Raw genomic sequence first — 23000 nt, 5'->3', positions numbered from 1 at the left:
AATTACTCATACTAATCTTTCTGGGTCACAAAATAAACTTTTAACATATTTTCAGGCGAGAAAGTAGCTGTGTAAACATCAAATATCTGCTCGGTTTATCAAGATACCGCATATTTGCAAAAGTGCTTCGACGTTTTCGGAGACATCTGCTACCCACCAGCACTATAGCCAGCCGGGAGCTCGAGGGTCACTGAAGCCGCCGAGAACGGCACAACTCCCGGCACATCATTTTCAGATCACCGTGGACTTTCGCTACTCAGGTTAAAGGTGATATATAAGTCCAGGGCCGTGCAGAGACGTTTAAAGGGGCGGGTGCTCAAAGTTAAAAAGGGGCACATTGAACCAGGCTGAATAACAACAACACACATTCATCAACAATCTAATATGGAAAGGGCAGGGCTGTGTTGATCTGAGACTGTAGACATTAAAAAGTCCACAGGAGAGATGGTAGCTGATTAAACAAGTGTCATGAGATAATAACAAAATGCAAAGATTGGTGACAGCGCTTGGAACCATAAGGCAACAAAAAACTGTGACATAAACTCGGCTCTGCCTGTGAATCACTCTTTGCTTCTCTTCTTCCTTCCATCCCATCATTTCATATATCACTCTCCACTTGCTGTCCATCTGAGAACAAGGCACAACTTGCTATTGCAATAAACTATAATCTAATTATCCACACCTAACAACTCTTGCACTTAATCTATAATAAAATGATGAGAGAAAAATGTTATAGCACTGCCTTTAGTAGCCTCACACAGCTCCTACTGTTTCCTCCTCATGTCCTTACCAGCCATGTCTGCACAATGTTATATCATGAGTAATAATTTTTTTAAATCCAGCTAAATAAAACACACACATGCACACACAGTGACATTTTAGACCTTCTTCAGAATACTGTATATACTATGGGCATCATGGTGCTGATCCAGAATCCTTACATTATTATTCATTACTAGAGCTACAATAATAAAGCAATGAGGAGGGGGAAGTAATAAATATGAAATAATGTATTTATGATGATTGCATTTGTTTCACTATCCACTCTGTGCAGGGCAAAGCTTATTACATGTTTAAACTGTAGAGATACAATAATTTTACTGCTGTAAAATCCAAATTTTGTCTTATTTAAAATATAAATCTAATATAATCTGTTTCTTAATGTATGTTCTTTAAAATACAGCGTGTGTTTTTAATATATTATAATTATAATAATTATTATGTGGACATGCATATTAGATCGTTTTTTAGTGAAATATAATCCCCTCAGAAAGGCAGGAAATGCTCTGTAACTTACTTTAAAACTAAATATGTTCCCTAAAACGGTGACAGAGCTACAGACCCATGACAGCCTTACCCAGTGAGCTAGCAGCTGTGACCAGCACTACTTGTGCAGTTAATAAAAGGACAGGTAATGTTTGTCACGCTGTTGCACACACAGCACGCTCGTTTGTTTCAGTTCGTCAGTTGCAACAAGACAGCTTACCAACGTGTACGTAATAAGCCAATACTCCTGGGTGCTACACACTACAGTGTACGCTGTACACCTACTTACTGGGTTTGTCGCATCAGTCTGTGTCTCTGAGTTAACTTGTGTTTCTCCTACAGCTCCGGACCGCAAAAAATGCGCGTGCTCTTTGTGAGCTCGTTCCCGGCTCGTAACCAGCGCGTTCTGCCGTCGAGGGCGATCATTGGTTAAATGTGATCATGTGACTGATGCAAGCCAGATCCTTTTATTTAGCAAAACTATGATTAATAGTTAAATATTATTGTTGAGGGGCACAGACAGGACTCCGCACGCACACACACATAAAATAAATAAATAAATAAATAAAAAAATTTTAAAAGTTGCCTCAACAAAAGGGCACTTTGGGCACTCATCAGGAAAGGGGCGGGTGCTCAAGCCCCTCTAGCCCCCCCCCCCCCCCCCCTCTGCACGTCCCTGCTCTTGAGTGAGCAGTGATGATTGAGCAGTCCGTTTTATTTTGCAGATTCAAGCTGCTCTTCAAAATTTTCACCACCAGATGTCACCGGAGAGGACTGTGTTGAAAAGCTTCGAGTAATGAACAGTTTTTCAATACAAGCTTCAGTGCTTCGGAAAGCTTCATTTGGCCCTCACTACTTCCAGCATATCCAACCTTCTGAGGACCCAGCCCACGTACACCGCGAAGGCCGGGTCCTCGGGAGGATGCAGCCGATGAATTTGGACGTTTAGTTTTAAAGACGTCGTGATAAGGGCGGGTCTTACTGTGAACCTGCGCGCTCATTGGCTAATAACTTGAGATTGACAAGTCGTTATCCAATGAGCGCGCGGCTTCTCCCAACATAAAGTAGTTTCCTTTGAAAAACCAAAGTCTGATTATTTTTGCCTCCACTGACGGAGCCTGTTGTTCCCGCCACAGAGACACAGTAATGTCAGAGCGGTGTTAACACTCAGCTGCCTCAGCACAGCTCTCACTCTCCTCCTGCTCTCTCAGCTGAACTCACTTCCTCTCTACTTACAGGAAACCAGCGCTCAGAGGAGCCGACCGGCCTCACGTTTCACCCACAGACACGAACAGCGTGGAATTATTTTATGTCATAAGAAGAAACATATTCATGTTAACACTCGCCTGCCTCAGCTCCACCTTCCTCCTCCTGCTGCTCTGAACGGAGGATCAACACTTTCACTTTCACTGCTCCTCCCTAAACACAGAGGATGCTGGGACTTGTAGTTTTTACCTTGTGTGATATGTCTGTGAAGGTTCTCAGTCATCCAGGTCATCGTAGTCAAAGGAGCTTGCAATGAAAAGCGTCTGGACTTCGCATGACAAGGTGGGGCCAGGTTTCACAATGAACTCACCCGAAACTCTGGCTGATTGGGTCCCACACCCAATTTCACACCTTGGCTCAGGTGATTAGAGGATCATCAGGGGGTCCTTTTGTCCCTCTGTGGGGGGATACTCCCACTAGGGTTATATCTGGGACTCTCCACCATTTGACCTTAGAACTGAAGAAGCTTCTCGGATGAGAGGTGAAACGTCTTCAAGCAACTTAAAGAAGTCCAGACGCTTTTCTTTGCAAGCTCCTTTGACTACCTTGTGTGATATTTATGGCTGTGACACTAAATCACAGCATGAAAACTTCCTGCAAACATGTCACAGGCAATAAAAGTTTCACATTAAAGGTGAAATTATTTTTCTGTCTCATGTTCAATAAACAGTGAGCTGGGAAAACTGAAGAACAGACTTCAGACGTTCCCTGCAGAGTTTCTGCTGCTCGGTCGTCTGCATGTTGCTGAGACTGAGCTGATGATGAAGCTGTGATGGGTTTATGGCACGTTTGGTTCTGGAGAAGAGTTTTACTGCCGGTGCAGGTGAAATGATCAGAGGTTACAGCCTCTGGTTAAAGTGGAGGCAGCGATCAGGACGGCTGAGCAGCAGAGGTCTCGAGGGTCCTAAAGTGTAAAAGCATCAGTGTTAGTAACACAAAGATCACAGAATGGGATCATCCACACAACACTAACATCTAAATCCACGGCAGGAACTCTTCCAGTGTTCTGAAAAATCTGTGTGCACGATGCTGAGATTAAAATCTGTCTGCTCATCTTAATGCAATATTTACTAAAGTCTGGTAGAAGTTTTACTGATTTCCAGTCCACTTAGCAGACGTGTGGATAGGTGGTGGGTTGTAGAGCAGACTGAAAGCTTTAAGTTCATCCTCTGATTAAAAACTCAGACCCACAGATACAGGAAGTATAACCCTGGTGTAAGACAGGAAACAGCAACATGGCAGCCATCTTTTTCCTCCCATGCTGACCAGTGTCCCAGCAGAAGCTGGGGTTTGTTAGATCCTGTTCGATCCAGAGGAAACAGGCTAAAAGAGTCGATCAGGGGGGATCATGGTTTTATTATGTGCTCGTTATGATTGAAGCTCTGGTTGTGTGTTAGAGACAGAACCTGCAGATTCCTCCACTCTGCCTCCTCCTCTGCAGGAATCAGCCTCTTGGCTGGTTTTATTCACCAACGTGAATAAAATCATCAAACTAATCCAAGTTCATTGTGAAATGCCTGAAAATGGAGGAATAAATCTGTCAGTTACCGTATAAAGTTTGAGTTTGTCAGTGTTTTACACGGAGACGGTCGTCAGATGTTGAATGTTTAGCATGAATGTTCCACATCTGGAGAAACCTTCAAGATTAAAGCCAGTGAAAAGTGAAGAGTTTCTGCAGCAGCCGCACTTCCTGCAAATCTGTTCTTTCAAAATAAAGTGAAGAGTCTAAAATTATATTCACGACAGGTTTAAAGGTGAAGGTGGTCACATGGTTTTAGTGGAATGCCTACGTGGGCGCGTCTGAGTGATTTTGATTCAGATTCGTGCAGCGTGGAGCAGTAAACACTTGTTTTTGTTCATCTGGACTCATGAATGATTCCAGTTAGCACATTTCCAGCCAATGAAACGTAACTACAGATGAAGACAAACACATTTAAGCTGCCTGACTCTCGAGTGTGCACAGCAAAATCTCCAGTGTTAAATTAACACTGGAGAGTGTCTATATGGGTCCACACCTCTGAGTGTTAAATACAACACTGTTGAGTGTTAAATTAACACTTTTGACAGTGTTATATGTTTAAAAGTAACCTAGTCAGTTTTGAAGATTAACAAGATAAGAGATAAGATAAGATAAGATAGAACTTTATTAATCCCTCGGGTGGGTTCCTCTGGGAAATTCGATTTCCAAAAAAAGCACAGCAACGACCGAAGTTACAGTTACAGAATTGTTATATATATATAAATATATATATACACACGCGCACACACACACACACACACACACACACACACACACATATAAATACAGAAACAAATATAAATAAAATATACGAAGGGGATAAATAGAATAAATAGGAATAAAAAATAAAAATACAAGTGAATTGCACATTTCAAGTCTTGAGTCTATTGCACTGTTGACTATTTACAAAAAGTATTGCACAAGGTATTGTACAGTGAGGTGAAGAGGCACTACAGCTTAGTTGTTCCCCCCTCCTTTGTCCTCCTGTTTCCCCTCCCTCTCCCCTCCAGAGAGGAGTTAAACAGTCTGATGGCGTGTGGGACAAAGGAGTTTTTAAGTCTGTTAGTTCTTGTCTTGGGGAGAAGCAACCTGTCACTGAACAGACTCTTCTGATTGTTTATGGCCGTGTGCAGAGGATGCCTGGCATTGTCCATAATGTCCATCAGTTTCTTTAATGTCCTTTTCTCTGCCACTGTCACCAGAGTGTCCAGCTTCATGCCGACCACAGAGCTAGCCCTCCTGATCAATTTCTCCAGCCTGGAGAAATGGCTAACACTGAGCAGTGCTGATTTTCTAACACTGGAAAATAACTCAAAATGTTAGAAATATTCTACACCCCCCCCCCCCCCCCCCTCCCACTGTGAACATGAATTGAATATTCAGAAGACATTTGTTTAAATAGTTCTACAAATCGGAGCTGTTGGTGTGTCCTTGGATTGTGTGGTAATAATATTAGAGCCTGCAATCTTTCTTACTGAATCTCTACTATGAGTCATGTTACCTGAGATTAATTCTACGTTTACCTGTCAGCTTGGACGAATGTGCTGTGTGAAGGAAATTAAATTAAATCAGATCTGAACTGCATACAGTTAAGGAACCTGTTCATATTTGATTGAAATATGAACCAGTGATTTTTTTTGATTGCTGATTCCAAGAGAGTCTTTGTGGAAATCCTGTTTGGCTTTTTGTTATTTTAATTGTCTTTTTCTGTTTTCCAGAACAGTTCTCCACAGTCGCTGTCCACATGGGTCAGTGGGACCAAGAAGCACTCTGCTAATGTGGGACTCTGACCAGCAACATCCAGCAAGACCCAGACAGCGTTTTCTATCTCCCAGCTGGAGTTTTTGTTTGTCTGTGACTAGGGATGGGTATCGAAAACCGGTTCTTGTGGAGAACCGGTTCCCACTGTTTCAATTCCTTGGAACTGTTTGCCATTTTTGCAAACGATTCCCTTATCAATTCCAGTCGCCCCGAATGACGTCACCACATTGCGGAGCATCATTTACCTGGCAGGAAACACGGCGCCTAAGCGGCTCAAACGCTCAAAAGTTTGATTATACTTTACGAGAACGGATGACAACAGGGGAACTTGCAATACTTGCAAAGTGGATATTTCATTTAAGGGAGGAAACACTACGAATATGCAAAAGCATTTGCTCACAAAAGACGCGATGACCTTAAATGAATCTCGTGAATCTCAACCCAGCAGCAGCAGTAACGTTTGCACGTCCTCTCCCGTTAATGCGGCAGGTAAATAATCAACTAACAGTGCATATTATGTTAGCGCGATCTGCCTTATTACAAAACCTGCTATTACTGTGCATTTAGGTGACCATGATGAGAGAGACAGACAGAGTCTGGCTGGCTCAGGTGCTGGCAGTTGTTGCTGCAGTCTACCGGTGTCCTTTCAGGCCAGGATAGACGAAGCAGTGACTAAGTTTGTGGTAAAAGGTTTGCACCCATTTGCCACAGCAGATGCCCCTGATTTTCGGTAAGTGAATGTGTTTAATTGTAGGCAGGGTGTAATGGAGGAGGTCACTTTAAGAGGGATGGACTTGACCTCCTGACTATGAATGATGTAGATGATAAGGTGCTGACTCTATGAATCCACAATCTCAACAGGGTTGTCCGATAAGAACAGATGGCGTATCCACAAAATCCACTGCCACTCAGGTATCTGCCGTTCACTCATTTATTAACAAGAATCCGAAGCACACATCCATAATGTGAGTGAGGGGATTTAACAGGCTGTAAAATGCTATATGCCGTGTGGTGAGTGATGGTGTGGTTTCTGTTGGAAAGAACATAAAAGTCTTCCATAATTATGTGAACAGAGTGAATTAAATGTGTAATACAACAATACAAACAATACTGGATAGTGGAACATTCAACCAAAATAAGGGAGTGTCAACAAATGCTAATTTTACTATTTACATAAATCCTAACTAGGCACTTTACATCAGAGCTAACATGAGAAATTAGTGACGGTCCCTTAATGACCGCACGGCAGAGGCTGCTTCGCAGTAAACGGCAGTAACAATCGGTAAACAAAGTATGCGCCAAGGATTAAACAAGGGAGGATAATGGCCGCAGCAAAGAACAAACACGATAAAACACAGAAACTTACAGTCTCATGGACGCACACCGCTAACAGCATTAGAAGGAACGAAAATCCACACGGTGAGTAAACTCTGCTGACTCTTCCCACCTGCAGCTCCGACCGAACTCTCTGCGTCGACGTGTGCGTAGTGATGAGGTAGAATTGTGTCTTCTGATTGGCGAAGAGAATGGGTTGCCTCACCGCTCATTGGCTAAACGGCAGCAGTATGCTGATATCTTACTCCGCAGATGTGGCTCCGTTCATGAGTTCTGCGAACTGGCTGGCCTTTTGTACACAGGGACATTACTGGATATTCTTGTGTAATTGCTACAGATTAATTTATGTTATACTTTGTTATTGCTACAGAAGAATATTTATTTTATTATTTTACATTTACAATTTCTTTTCCTGGGGACCCTGTGACACCCCATTGAAGAGCCGTAGGCTGGATCTCTTAAGATCTCACTGCTGTGTTTGTAAGGCCATGTTACTCCTAAATTTATATCTTGTTCAAAGAGAAGCTATAAAACAAAGTTCTAAGCTAATCGACCTTAGTGTTCTCCTTTTTTAAAAAGAATAGATAAAGAATCGAATCGTTAAACAGAATCGAAAATGGAATCAAATCGTGAAAATCTTATCAATACCCACCCCTATCTGTGACTGGAGAGTCAGATTTTTGTTGAGCTTCACACTTGCAGAGGTAAGTCAGTTTGCAGAGATCCCTCCCACCCTGGCTTTTATGTCCTAGATTTCTTATCTGAAACAGTAATATTTCAGTGACTGCTGCTTATACCACACGTTAATACACGCTACTGATCCCTGATAGGAGAATCATCAATTTTGGCAACAAAGAAGCCTGGTGGATGTTTGTTTACAGTCTGATGATGGGACATCATGCTCTGCATCTTCAAAGTTTGCCTCCTCATTATTATTCATACCCAGTAATGTGAAGTATGCTCATATCTACTATAACTGAACCAACCTGGTGCTCTTCATTTATGGAGGCTGTTGAGTCTGAATGTTGTGTATCTCGTGTTCTCTGGGCTTTGTCCTCAGTCTTTTCGCAGGATCAGAAAACAAAACCAGGAGGCGCGTAAATGTTTCTTCTCCATGATGTTTCTTCTGGATGATGATAAGACTGTGACACGGGATGCCACCTTTGGTCTTGTGATGAAGCAAAGGTCAGGAAGAAGTGGGATTAACTGGTACCCACATCTGAGAAGGATGTACAGGGGCACCTGCAGCCAAATCCAAGCTTCAGGTTAGTTGTAGTTGCAGAACGCTATAGACTGAGACAGCTGAGGCATCAAATGTTTGATTAAACGGATGAACAAGAGAAGTTTCTTCCCCATAATTATCACTTCTTTGTCACGGCGGGGTGCGCCGGTGTGTAATGGAAACAGGACCCAAAAGCAGATGAGGACGAGGAGTTGAAGGTTGAACAGAAAAAGTGATCCTTTATTAGATGACGGCAGAAGTAAACCAGGAAACCAAAGTAAACTGACAAGACACTAAGAAACAAAATACTAAACGGTACTGAGACCAAAAACTATAACTATGACTGAGGTGGAAATAAACAGGCTAAGACTATGACTAACGTGGAAATAACAGACGAAAACTAGACCTATGACTGAGGTGAGGTAAACAGACGACCCGACAATGACATGCAGAAAACAGAGGGCTTAAATACATACATGAGGTGATCAGGGGAAGTGGAGACACATGGGGGAAACAGCTGACTGACATAAACCTAAATGACAGGACCAGGAGGAGGAAAGCTAAATACAATGAACAAAGAACACATGACACTGTCAGAATAAAACGGGAAATACTAAAACTAGACATGACAACACAACTTAACAGACCTAATACGTGAAGAATAATACAAGAACCCAAAACATAGAAAACCAAGGGAACAATAATAAATAACAGCTTAAACTAAAGCTAGATAGGAAATGACACAAAACTAATCACATATCAAAATGAGACAAATACAAAAATGAACTCAGAGCGCTGGGTCAGAGACCCAGCCTGTGACATTCTTAAAATCTGTAGCAACTTCAAGTCTGTCAGCGTGCTGAGCATGCTCAGAATGTGACAATATATTTTTGTTCAATATTTAATTTCTTTCAGTTGCAATTGTTAAATGAAAAAAAAATAAAAAATATATTCTTATAATTTAGCAAACTAATTTATCAAAAAAAATATACATATATCTGTATTAGTTTTAATAAATTAATTTGACACCTGTATTGAAAATACCATATTGTATTCATACAGAATCAGTTTGGTATCATTGTTTGTCTGATTGTTGAAACTAAGAGCTGCTTTGATCTGTTAAGATCTAAAGTATCCAAAGTTGAGCTCTGATGTTTCTTCACCCTTGTGTGTGTGATATGTGATTCCTACATGCTGGCAGAGCAGAGCGGCAGTTTGTGCTCACAGATGGTGACGGTGTGGAGAGACGGTGGTGTTTCCTCAGAAGAACCAGCAGAGTCACTTGCTGACTGATGTTCGTCTGCACTGCACAGAGGAAATCAACTGACCGAGGTTTGTCCAGTGACGTGTTATGAAATGTATATTTTGGTTTTATGCTTACAGTTATGATTTTCTTGACAGAGGCTCTGCAGAGGTTAGACAAAGCAGAGAAAACATGTGCTTTACATTTTACTGTGATTTATTGAGATATTTGTTGCCTGATGTTCAGCAGGAATGGAGAAATAGAATCAAAGGGAGATGTTTTTGCTGTTTTTGTAATGATGTAAGTAAATCTTCAATATTATTTATTTGCTTGGTTATATTAGGAGTGTTTCTGAGTGAGGGCGGAGGAGTCATCATCCAGGTAAAGTGACGTGGATCAGTGGATACACTTGTCTCCCCTTTAAAGGAGACGATCCAAGTCATCCTTAAATGTTAGTGCTTTCAAATACACAAACATTTTTAAAGGACAAAAATGAACATCCAACTTTGACTGTAATACAAAATAAATCTTTGCATGTGTGTTTTCAAACTCTCAGATGGGCAGCATATCAGTCTTGGACTGTGTAACCTGCCGGAGCAGCACTGAATGACCACCACACATGAGCATGTTCCTGCAACATTCAGCATCTGATCCTTCATCTGTGTGCTTCTGCTTTTGGTAAGTAGAGTTACCCAACTCCAGTATTTCTAAACACATGCCATCCATTTCTGACGGCCTGGTTACTTCCTGTCAGTTACTTTAGAAACCATGTGGTCACCTGACCTAACACTGTTTCTTCTTCTTCCCCTTAATGTTCAAGTGTCACGTGTCAAACAGCTGGAGAGGAAACTACACCAGTGTACTGAGATGTTTCACCAACACGTGCCAGATGCTGTTCCTTCATGGTGACATCACCAGAGACAGCCCCACCCACCTCAGGACCTCGCCATTGATCATGATGATTATAATGATGACAGCGAGCGGAACTAAGACTGTAAAAATCCACGACCAGAATGTTTCTTTCTAATTATGAATGAATACTGAGAGCCTCTTTCTGTGTTTTGTCTGTTTTGGGGTTGTTTTTTTTACCTCATTTGTTTCTAACAAAGTTCACAAACTCACACAGTTTACATTCTGTATGTTTCCATCTTTACCAGCCACACTCTAACTGCATTTAAGAAAATAATCCTTAGAAATCGTCGTTTTTCTCTTTTGTAATTGATGATAATTCAGTGAATATACTGCGCTGCTTCCTTTTATTGCGTCTCACACATTGCTTTAAGTTTTTCAGTGTCCAGTTATTTTTTACTGCTGTTTGAATTCTCTGTATGTTTGACCCTGTAGACTGTTTGATGGACTGCTTGTCTTCCTGTTTGTTACCGCCGCCTGTTTTTTAATAAAGATTTGGATTTCTGACTTCAACACAGCCTCTGCGTGTCCTCCCTTTGTGTCCTCTTCCTCTGTGAATGTGCTGCATGTGTCACAGATTCATTTTATTAACAGCTTTCCCACAGTGAGTTGCATCAGCATTCATTCACAGCACATTTCAGAAGGATTCAGATTAATACAGTGATCTTACAGTCAGAATGATCCTGACAGAGTGCCACTGTAAATGATCTTTCATCAGGTACATTTTAAAGTTCAGTATTTCAAAGCAGGAGTTATGAAGAATCATGCTGGCATTAGGACTAATAATATGTACTTAAAGTCAAAGTTTTTTAATTATGCTAGAATATTGGAAGACAATCAACTTTTAGTGTTTTCCGCATATTAATTATTCTGAAATAGAGACGGTGACCCTAACTGTACAGAAGCACTAAACAACTGACAATCTAACAGACATCATTGGCCCGAGCTGTCATGCACAGTGAGTCTGATCCTTTGCTGTGAGAGTCTGACAAGCATGTTTCTGGTCAGTTTGGAAGAAATAATATCACAATGTTGATCTTTTTTTTCAATATTCCTTCTCTTTTACAACATAAACTGTGATCAAAGGTACTTATGTTCACAGCATGTAATAATACTGACAGTCCAGGGCATTGTGGTCTGTTGAGCTAGGGTTAGGGTTAGCAATTCAGACATATGTAATCAATATTAAACGTCTCTGACGTGGGCCACTGTCCGCAGTGTTGGGAAATCCATACCAGGCTGGAAGGTAGGTGAGCATCCACGAGAAGACACAGCAGATGCATCCTACTGACAGGACCAGGAGACTCCAGAAACCGAGCATCTTCTCTTCAGTGCCATCCTCTCCTGTCACCCTCTCTGCCCGCAGCTCTTTGAGTATGGGGTAGATAAGGGCGCAGAGAAACCCTTATTACTAATTTGTATTATAATTCAGTTTTCATGAAATATTCATATTCAGTATCGGTCCTTTTATATTAATAACCACGTATCCACCCAGGCTCATGGTGGGGCAGGGCTCTGTCCTGGGATGCTTGAGTACAAGGTAATGTACACCCTGACCAGGTATCCAGTCTGTCAGAATTGTTTTCAATATTTGGTTCAAAAACATGAGTGACAACAAAAATCCAACTAGGATTCTTGCATATGATGAATGAAGTCTGTCTTTGACTGTATTGTCCAGCTGATCCATCAAACCCCCAGCAGGTGAACCTTATTCATGACATAACACGGCAACAATGTAAAAAATGAAACAGCAACAGTCTAAATGTAAAGTGCATTCTAATCTCCTCTTCAATAAATCATATGCAAAGAGTCATTCAGGACTGTAAAACGTGAACTACAGAACCCAGAGTCTTCATCATTAAATCTCTGGTTGCTTCATTTTTCTATCCTATATCAGATACTTTAAGGTTAGGTTAGGTGAAGTTGCATTCTCATGGTGAGGCAAAATGCTTTATGTGTGTGTGTGCGTGTCATGAACGGCTATAAAAGGCCTATAATTAAAGAACAAAGTGGGGTTTGAGTTCGAGTTGCGGCAGACTGTCACTACTTGTAAGTGGAACGCGGCCTTCCTGTGGCGGACAGCTAATAACAGGAATCGGACGCGGTCCACCCAAGTCCACAGCAACCACCATAGCAACCGCCTAGCATGACCTTAAAAACACATTCTGTCTTCATAACTATCAAAAACATGAAATGATTTGCAAAGTGTGAAAGTGTTACAGCTGCAGAGAGCTATGGCGGCATCTTTGGAAGCTGTTTACATAGCTAATAATATACGATGTAACCATGGAGACAGTCAGTCACGTGAGCTAGCGGTGCATGTTTACTACAGTGAATAAGGTGATTGTGTGCACATGCTGCAGAGGGTAAAGACATTACTTCAATATTGTTTTATATTGATGTATATTTGCCTTCTGTTGACCATCACCTCAGGTTCACATCACAGTTTCAGCAGACAGATGCACACTGTCTAAATATGAACACATTCAAAAACTCATGTCTCAGAAATAAGCACAGCTGTTCATGTTTGTCATTAGAGTTTTATTTGTAAGAAAATTATGAACTTCATATTGTGCATCAAATAAAAGAACATTTCACAACTCTAAGTCAACAGAAACAGGAAACAGAAATGTCTCTAATGTAGACATGTACAGTGTAGTGTAAGCATTAAAAGATCATAAAGGAAACACTAACATTCATGTGAAACTAATTGTAATAAAAAAAATGAACAGGTGCTTTATAGATGTAAAAGAAAGAATCTGAAAACAACACTTTTTTGGTCTAAGTGATCAAAGTAGAAAACAGAACTGATGTTCAAGAACAAACCGTAGCTGCACTAATATTACACATCTCCATTGTTGTGGTGAACAGACATGTTGCTTTTAAAACCACATGCAGTGTGTGACCGTGACTGTTCACTGAGACCATGAACGCCACTTCGCTGAAGCCTTCGCCTTCTTCTTCTTCTTCTTCTAAATTGGAAGCAGAAGGAGCACGAGCTGCTTTGATCTACTGAAAGGAAAAAGCAGAACATCTGAGCTGAAACCAGTCAGCTGAAACCAGTAAGACAGGAACAAATTCAATGCAGTGTCTCACGTATCTTAGCCTGTTACAACTGTTGATTCAAGATAAATACGGTTAACACACAGTGTCAGGGAGCTCCAGTGTGGGAACTAGTGGCTTTAGGTTTGTAGTCATTTAACTTTCATCCATTCATTCATTTAATTCAGGAGGAAGAAATGTCAGGTTGATGCAGGCTGGTTACATGCATTTGGTCCCATGCTGTCTTTAACTAAATGACTTGGTTCACTTTATGGCTGGGCTGTATGTGGGGTTATATCATGTTATTTGGGCAGGAGTACCTGTCCCCTGTTAGACTTAGAAAGTTTCTCCATAAGTAGAGTTTCTAACTCTTATAGCACATCTGTGGCTGACAGCTTTTTGGTGGCTCTTTTCTCTTTGTGCTGAATATCAACACTGTGGCTTCTTAGACTGTAAGCTTTACTTTAGCACAACCACTTGTAGAAGCTGCCACTCCAAATGTCTTTTGATAACAAGAAAAAAATACCTTTTCAGTCCACGGCCTGAAGTTCTTCTCTGACATCTTCTGCCATCAGCTTTGTCTGCTGGTTTGAAGACAATAAACCAGAAAAAAGATGATTTAGTCACTTTGTCTGCGTCATGCAGCTCGAATGTGTCGTGTAACGATGTTGAATAGCCGTCGTTATCCTTCTGCTGTGTCAGTAGGATTGTACTGTACAGCATCTCATTGATATGTGAGGAATGCTAATGTAACACGATAACAGACTTACATCATTAAAACATAAAGGACAGGAGATATTTAGATATTTTTATATTTATATTACATTTTATAGCTGACGGATATTACTAAATAGATAGAATTTACTAAATAGCTGGATGAACATGAAAAATATGTCTATAATAACAAATGACCATGAGAGCCAGTAGAATTAATTCAACTGGACACTCAAACGACGTCCTTAAATGCTCTTTAAGTGGCAGAACAAACGAACAAACACTTAATCGCTTACTTGAGATGAAATCTGCTCAGCTACTTTGAAAACAGCTTCTAACTGGTTCCTCCTTTAACAGGAGGTTTTTCAGACTACATGTAGCTGTCCTCTATGTCAGCTCACACATTTACATTTATGTCACACTTATTTCTGCTTTCCCATTTTATAATTATTACTTACATTTTGATTAGATACCTTCAGTTTGTAAATGATCAGATTACATAATTGGAATACAATGTATCCAATTCAGGGTTGCGGGAGGATGAAGCCTATCCCAGCTGATACAGGACAAAGACAGGCTGCCAGTTTATTGCAGGGCTAACACAATATGTGTAACAGAAAATCCACTTAAATGTTTGATATTTCTTATAATAAGCATAATTATGACTATTATTTAAAGGTTTCTTTATAAATACATTTTGATTTTTTATAACCTCTAAAATATAAACCTGAGCTGTTAAATTCTGACCTCTGACCTCACTGCAGCTCCTTCTTGGAAGTACGTCTGCTTCTTGTCTTCCCCCAGTGTTGACCGCCTGCCCTTGATATCACGTACTGTACCTGAGGAACAGAAAAGGACAAACACTTGCCTTCATTTAAGAAGTACATTCATACAGAGGTAATCTATGGAATCACACTAGTTCACCCTTTGGGAGAAATCAGTTCCTGTGAAACATTTCTGTATATGAACATCATGTGGAGAATGAATGAAATGAGTTCTTCAGGTGACTCAGCAGTCCCACACTGACAATTGAAATCTAGTTAAACTATTAAGCATATTTGCTCTTCTGAAATCTGTGTTAAACAACAACAAACATAAATTAGTAACAAAAATACAGCTGAGTAGAGGCTTTACAAACCACCAGCAGCCATAATGCTAAATTTTAATCTTCAAATGTTTCTGAGCCGTCTTCAACCTGCTTTTAACACATTAAAGTCCCACAGTCAGTGCAGCACTGGTGTCAAGCCAGCCTCCAATTCGAGACTTGCAGTCAAGCCAGCCTCCAGTTTGTTTTACGTTCCCTGTGTATTCAAAGTATTACGGGAATGGATGTGGAAACCGGATTTCAAAATAAAAGCCAACTTCGAGTGAATTAACAGATATGTTTTTTTTTGTTTTTTTTTCTCTTTTTTCTACTTTCTTTTCTTTCTATTTTTACTGCACTTTACATACGTCAACATGTCAAACTGTTTGCAATCTATCTAAAAAGAAACCAATTCAAAGCACGGGCATGGAGGACTTCCTGGAAAGTTAGCTGGGAATTTTTTGGCTTCAATTTCACACATATTTGAAGTGCTTTGAGGAAGTTGTGCATTTACTGTCTTTTAAGTAACTCACTCTTGGGATCCGCTTGAATGTATGCTAGTTTCTTTCCTAATTAAATCATGTGAATGTCACCTTGTGGCTTGGTATTCTCAGCAAAACCATGCAGGTAGGTGTTGTGGAAAGGACAGAGAGGAGCAGCATTATAAACAGTAGGTGCTGTAAAAGGTGGTGTTTGGCAGGTGAGTCAGTGGCTCCTAATATAGAGCCAAGTAGTAGTTGTGGGTGTTAAGTGTTGGAGGTGTGACTGGACTTTTTTTTTTTTCTTTTTTGCCTGTCCCGTTTGGCTCTTTTGCCATCAGAATTATTGTCTAAAGGCAAAGAAAGATGCCCAACGGATTTACTTTACCAAATTGACCATCCCAGCCTTGCCGTAATGGTCCATTTGATTCACCTTTTATTGTTTATTTTATTTTCACTTGCTGAATACGGGACAGACTTGACTGGGGGAAAGAAGGGGAGAAAGAAAGAGGGAAAGAGAAACAGCTGAGAAGAGGGACGGGGGAGAAGGGCAAAAAAACAAAAACCAACAGAATGGGCAGAAAAAGAAAAAAAATGCATCTAATTAACAATTAACAGATATGTTAAGAACATAATAACATATAATTTAGGCTTTTTTATTTTATTTTACAAACTCTAATGAACGATCTATATGACACAGCCTTGTACCCTAATTGTGCCCTGTCACTATCAAGGCCATCTTAGTTTGGATTTCAAAGTAAAAGCCCTGTGAATCTTCATTTTTGAACTACTCTTTCAATGACTTCATAATGCTCTGAAAAGCAAAAGTCGTATTTCCAAATACTATTTGAACTTTGTATCAACACTTTTCAACCGCAGTCTTTTTCACAGTGATACCATATCAATATCAAGTCAGTCTGATTTTGCTTTTCATAGTAATGGCCCTTTGAAATTGCCGATATTTGACTTAATCTTCTAACGATTCAAAATGCTCTAAAATGAAAAATTCTTGTTTCCACAGGGTAATTCCACTTTAGATCAACAGTATACAACCCCACAGTGATACCATATCAATATCAAGTAATTCTGATTTTGCTTTCAAAAATAAAAGCCCTTTCAAATTGTCCATAATTGACCTAACTTTTAGTGATTTCAAAATGCTCTAAAATGGAAAGTTCCTGTTTCCACAGGGTAATTCCACCTTAGAATTATTCTGAAATGTTTTTTTATTCTTTCTGTTACTCACATTTATGTTTTGATGTGCAATGGTGTTAGTTTGAATGACATCTCCAAGGCCCTTTAATTTATAATTGTCTTTTTGGTTTTTTCTTTTTACTTTGTTTGTCAAGTATTCACCACATTTAAAACCCACAAAAAAAAGACAATAGTTAACTTTAAAATTAGTACAGAGGTGGACAATAAACTCAGCTGTGGTGTCTTTCGTCTTATGCAGTCAGAGAGATTATTGAATGTTTGGGTGGATGTATTTTCCTCTGTGGTGGGTTACGATGTGCGCCCACCACCCAAGGCTCCGTGGGGCTTGGTGGTGGTGCTAATGTAGGCCCCCGTCCGGATGGGCCTTTGTGGCTTCCAGGGGTGCCTACTTGGGTCAGCGGGGGACCTGGCCCCACGAGAGAGTACTTTGCCTTCACTTCCCTCCCCTCCTCATCCCCACTCCATCACACCGCCACACATGCAGGGCTTTGGGGTACAGTTGTTTCACTGAGGTGGGTGTGAGACATTCCTGCTGTGTCCCCTTCCGACCACCTGTACCTCAATTTTATTCCACAATCTATACATCAACATCACTTGTGCTGGGCATGCTGAATGGCGTCCAAGGGATGGTCTGTGTATTCAACCTCTCCTAAGTTGCCGGTGCCCACGTCTCAATTTTAAATACATGTAGATGGTAATGTTTCTTGGCAGGGGCCGTGCTGACACCAATATTTATTCTCTACTGTTACTTATACTTATCTAGGTTGTGGATGTGATACTTGCTGTTGTGTATTGTGTTATATTTTTGCTTGTTTTCTTTTCTGTTTTTTTCTTCCAGTAGGTAATCCAATGGATTTGTGTCACCGTCCCACATCCCCTCTGTTTTTCCCCATCTTTTGAACGTCTCTTGTCTAAGTCTTAATATTTCCTATCAACCACTTATGTGTATTCCTTTGATAATAACTGCAAATTTAAATTTTACAATAAAATGATTGAATAAATAGAGATATTTTAAAATTTTAATCAAGTGGAGCAATATTGCAAAGCCATAATGGTCCACTTGAAAAAAACAAAATCTGTTGGAGAGCCTATACCGCCCACTACTGGACATGCGAGCTTTGAGTGTCTGACTCTGTCGACATTCCAAAAACTAGAGGTGAAAACATGTCATTTTGAACATAAAAGTCTTGTGCAGAAAAAATGCCGAAGAAGGAGAAGGGGTGAGTTCGTTTTTTAAGTATAAACTTTAAATATTAACTTTTAAAATTTGCTAACAAAGTAGTTCATCTCCAATTACATGTAATTGAGTAATCAAGTCTTGTAGCTAGGGATGGGTACCGGTGTCATAAACGGTAGTAACCAGACCGAAAAGCAGCGCACATTTCAGTGCTTTATTTCGGTGCTTTTTTTTCCTGAGCTGTGATACACTTCTAGCCAATCATTTTATGTTTCTGAGGATAGTAGGCGGGTCCAGGTACGTACGTTCTTTTAGAGCAGAGCTACAGATTAAAAATGCCCAAGACGAAGCGGTCAAAAGTCTGGCTGTACTTCACAGCAAAATATGCAAACTCAGCAGCCTGCAACAAGTGCTTTAAGCTGATACTGTGATACTGTCAAAGGAGGTAACACCTCGAATCTGATGAAACACCTGGCGACGCATAGCGTTTTTTTTAAAAGCCGAGAAATGCGCCGTATTTGATAGCTTGCTGCGAGACCTCACACCGAGCGCATCTACTGCGGGTGTGGTGCCTGTTATCGGACCCGGATTTAGCAACATCCCCAAAAACCCGAAGAGTAGAGTCCTGGCCCCTAGCCCTGCCAGTGTAGCAGAAATGATGAGGATGATGATGCAGCAGCAGCCGTTCTTCTCTGCGTGAGTAGCTTAATGTTGTTCGTGTGTAATTTACTTTGAGTAGGCTAACCACGTTATTACATTAATGCACGTAAGGTGAACTAGCAAACATCATCATAGCTACATGCGGCTGTCTTCTTGTTTGATGGCAGATACTCCCTTCACCCTGGCCAAAAAGGCTAAAATGACCAAAGAAAAAGTGGAAAACAGCTAAACATGAGAGGTTTTTGGATAAAGTTTGTGTTTTTTCCATTGTTTAAGCACTGCTTCCAGCCAAGAGTGATACCATATATGCCCCATAGCTGTAGAAAAGGCTAACATTGTTATCTTTTTACAAAAAACCAGCTGAACATGAGTGGTTTTTGGACCAATTTTATGTTCTCCATTCTTTAAGCACCGGTTTGAGCACCGTTTGAGCACCGGCACCGTTTCAAAAGTACCGATTTGGCACCGGTATCGGATAAAACCTAAACGATACCCATCCCTACTTGTAGCCTAGCCTAAGATATTAGCTAGTTTATTTCTGATTGTAAAAATGTCTTTTTTCTTATGTGTAACACTTAAAATTACATTTATTTCACCATATTTTTTCGATAACAGGCTTCGCTATGAGCAAAAACAAAAAAAGATTTGCGCACAGGACTCAGGCAAAGTTGTAGCATACGGCAGAAATTAATTAACACGTGTTCTATAACAGGCACATCTGTTGCTAACAGGCAATGGCTTTTTAACATCAAGTGCTGCACATTTTCTTCAGGGGCATTGCATTTCACAAAAACATGTTCAAATAGTACTTGAATAGAAACAAAGTTGATAGTTTTGTAATTAGTGGCACCGATTTAAAATTGTTCTCAATTCATTGAGAATATTATACATATTCTTTATAAAATGTTATGATTTCAATGATATAAATGACAATGTAATGATTTCTTTTTTACACTTAGAGTCTACCGCTTCTGCTTATTTGGGGTATGTATTTTTTTCTTCTTTTCTTTCATATACATTTTCCACGAAAAATAAAACTGAAAATGCTATATCTTCTGTTTTAGAACAAAAATAAAACGATTACAACCAATGAAATTATTGAAACTGTGGAACAGCTGAAAAAACATGGCATCCAACTGGAGGACCATGCACTTCATAAAGAAGGCCCCTGGGGTCAAGTTTGCCTGACACTTGGTATTCAGAATAATCAAAATAACCGCTACAGAATTTGTGATGCATTTCGTCAGGTTAGTTCTTTTCACTTATTTAAAAAAAAAATATATTGTATTAAATTATTTAGTTAAAATCAAATTTATTAAAAATGTATGCCTGTTCTCTACAGAACTTGTCTATACCAGTCAAAGGGGATTCAGATAATGGACAAAAGCCACCAGAGCAGGTTCCATAAATAAAATTCTATGTGTTTGATATCAAATATGTTGGTATACCAAATTTTAGTCAATGTGTTACTGTTGAAATTATCCCTAAAATTAATATTGTTACGGGTAATGTCATTTTCAACAGGAAGAACTATCAGCTGCCGCTTCTCTGTCACCGGACATCTCCTCGCAGGAGGATGGACAGCTGTCTCCTGCGCAGGTCAGTCTGTCTGTACTATCATAATTTCTCCTTAACACTTCCATGTAATTACACTAAAGTTACACCTCTCAACTCATGTAATAGCAACCAGAAGAACTATCAGCTGCCGCTTCTCTGTCACCGGACATCTCCTTGCAGGAGGATGGACAGCTGTCTCCTGAGCAGGTCAGTCATTAAAAATGCTTTCACATAAGTTATGATTGGCGCTAGGATCATTGTTTAAATGACCACTTTATATTACATAAAAAATATTTTTAAAAACACAATATACAATTAAATAAAGAATTTTATCAAATGTTGTAACATAGAATGAAATTTATATTTCATGACACTTCTCAACATGAATTTTTGCTATATATTCTGACATTAGAAACACTGGTTGTTAATATACTTAAAATACACAAGTATTTCAGGTATATTTACTGATATTACGGCAGTTATGTAACATGGACAAAATGTTTTCTCACAAAATAAATTTTTCCTCTTTTTTAGCCTAACAGCAACTCATCTGATGATGGATTCATAAGAATCAGGGTCCCACTTGCAACAAATTTTTTTTTCCTGAAAAGGAAAGAATGGACTAATATAAAAAATAAGAGATCCCAAAGAGGATACAAGGGACTACAGTGGACAAATCTGATTTCAGACGGAATACGGACAGTGTTTCCATATTGTTCCTTTGCCTTCAAAAGGCACAGAGTCAAGGCTTTGGACTCAGTAAGAAAGGGCCCTTTCTTCTGGTGTCTGGGTTACTGCAGTTTTGAGGATTGTCCAGTCACTGTCACTGTCACTGTAGATAATGAAGACGATCTAAAGGCAAAAGTCAATTTTCAAGGTCTCGAGTGTGTGCACAACCACTATGAACTAAGAAGAAGACCTGTAAGAGCTCATAAGAGAGATAAAATTGGCCATGAATTGGAAAAGCAATTACCTAGAGCCATGTATCTGGAAACAATGAGCAAAATGGATGATGATGTTGTGCAATCGGGCTGTAGAGATGAAGTTCCAACTCCTCAAGTGTTGAGAAACATAGCCTTGGAAATCCAAAAGAAAAGTCGTCTTCATCATAATGAGATTATGAGTCTCCAGTTAATGGTGGCAAACAAGAAGAACAACCCAGAGGATGTATTGCAGAAAGTGATGTTACATCCAAAAGGTGTTTTTTTTATGGTCTTCCAGGAGCATTGAGATTTTCCAGAGCCGCTGTCGGGAGGACATACTTTATTTGGATGCTACAGGAAGTATCATGAAAAAAAGAAAGGGTTCGCCTCCTTTCTATGTTTACGAACTTGTAGTAAGAAATCCACGGAAAACATCCTCTCCCCTACCAGTGGCTACATATTTAACATGTGACCATACCACTGCCTCAGTTACATGTTTTTTGGAAGCATTTCTGACTGATGTTGCAAGGGCCTTTGGGCGCAAAGCCATGCGTTCACCTTTAATGCTTATGTGTGATGGATCTATGGTCCTAATGCAAGCTATCTGTTTAGCTTTTGCAAAAAAAATCTCTCTGACACAATAAATCATTATTATAACATCGCTTCGGGGAAAGGAAACAAGGAAGACTTCGAGGTTCCAATTCTTCACAGATGCCTTAGTCATGTTATGAAGAATGCCAAGGAGATCTGTAAAAAGTAGTAAGTGTAGTCCTTTTAATATGGTATTCACTTGTTTGTTTTTTATTGTGACATGTGACATGGCATTTCATTTTTCAATTTGGGAAAACATTATTACTGTTTTGGAAACACTTAAAGACAATTTTTTCTTTAACTGCAGTGCACCAAAGAACTACCATCTTGCAATGCACACTTTTGGAGTCTTCACTACTGCAACTTCCTTAAAAGACCTCACTGACATGGTTCAAAGTGCTGCAGTTGTTTTTGGGAGTCCGTGTAGTGGTGAGAATGTCGAAAAACATTTTCACAACCTTCAGTTGTTGATGCAGAAAGCCAATGTTGATGTTGATGGCAATGACAGAAACTCAAAAGCTGATGAGGACCTGAAGGTAAACTGAAGTCAATTTTTATTAAAACTAAAGGCTAAACTTTTGCCTCTTATATATCTTTTTAAATACTTTGGAATAGCATAATAATCACAAGTCACAAGTAATTTTAAATGTTTTATACAACATAATGTTGGGTTTTTAGATTATAGATATGAAAGATGAGTGCACACAATGTTCAAATCACATAATTATTCTGTTTTGTCTGTTGGCTAGGGAGTCAAGGGAAACAACCTCTTTGGGAGACATTTTAAGAAGCTCATTTCCAACACATCATTGGAGATGGATGGTGAGGCAAACCCTTACTACAGCAAGGGGCTCATGGAGCACATCAGCAAATATCTTCTTCCTTTTTCTGGATTATGGTCTGCAATAATGTTAGGTAAGCCATTTTAAAGTAGACAAGTAATTAGTTTATAAAATGAAATTACACACATCAATATTATTCTAATCTTCAAAATCCAAAGGTGACCTTGGAAGACATGGCACTGGGAAAATTTATGA

General features: G+C 39.8%; 2 protein-coding genes and 2 long non-coding RNA genes across 9 annotated transcripts in view; 2 read left to right on the top strand and 2 right to left on the bottom strand.

Annotated features, from left to right (window-relative positions):
* The window catches only part of LOC309701482 (uncharacterized protein), a 2150955-nt gene that overhangs the window by 269438 nt on the left and 1858517 nt on the right, over nt 1–23000 (bottom strand). The gene's annotated exons all lie outside the window — the stretch shown is intronic.
* Nucleotides 5402–11034, top strand: LOC309701544. Of its 5 annotated transcripts, none has more exons than XR_014275052.1 (7): nt 5402–5494; nt 5770–6301; nt 6380–8412; nt 9571–9701; nt 9956–10063; nt 10169–10290; nt 10433–11034. It is a non-coding gene; the product is annotated as an uncharacterized lncRNA (long non-coding RNA). The 5 variants fall into 5 exon arrangements; XR_014275053.1 differs by lacking the exon at nt 5402–5494 and adding an exon at nt 5611–5639; XR_014275054.1 differs by lacking the exon at nt 5402–5494 and having other exon boundaries at nt 6217–6301; nt 6380–7851; nt 8208–8412.
* On the bottom strand, nt 13010–14637 carry LOC309701589. Its single transcript, XR_014275148.1, has 3 exons — nt 14574–14637; nt 14090–14147; nt 13010–13533 (listed from the first exon to the last, which is right to left on the bottom strand). It is a non-coding gene; the product is annotated as an uncharacterized lncRNA (long non-coding RNA).
* On the top strand, nt 18077–22994 carry LOC309701506 (uncharacterized protein). Of its 2 annotated transcripts, none has more exons than XM_082525751.1 (10): nt 18077–18275; nt 19852–19876; nt 19957–20139; nt 20235–20291; nt 20417–20491; nt 20576–20656; nt 20984–22131; nt 22271–22499; nt 22713–22878; nt 22964–22994. In XM_082525751.1, exons 1-7 carry the CDS (start codon nt 18256–18258, stop codon nt 21677–21679), a joined length of 1137 nt encoding a protein of 378 aa, XP_082381877.1. In that variant the 5' UTR covers nt 18077–18255; the 3' UTR covers nt 21680–22131; nt 22271–22499; nt 22713–22878; nt 22964–22994. The 2 variants fall into 2 exon arrangements, with proteins under 2 accessions (XP_082381877.1, XP_082381876.1); XM_082525750.1 differs by having other exon boundaries at nt 18077–18928.

Source organism: Aulonocara stuartgranti (genome assembly GCF_965226115.1).
Source record: "Aulonocara stuartgranti genome assembly, chromosome: 23".
Lineage (NCBI taxonomy): Eukaryota > Metazoa > Chordata > Actinopteri > Cichliformes > Cichlidae > Aulonocara > Aulonocara stuartgranti.
This window is presented reverse-complemented; position numbering and strand designations above follow the sequence as displayed.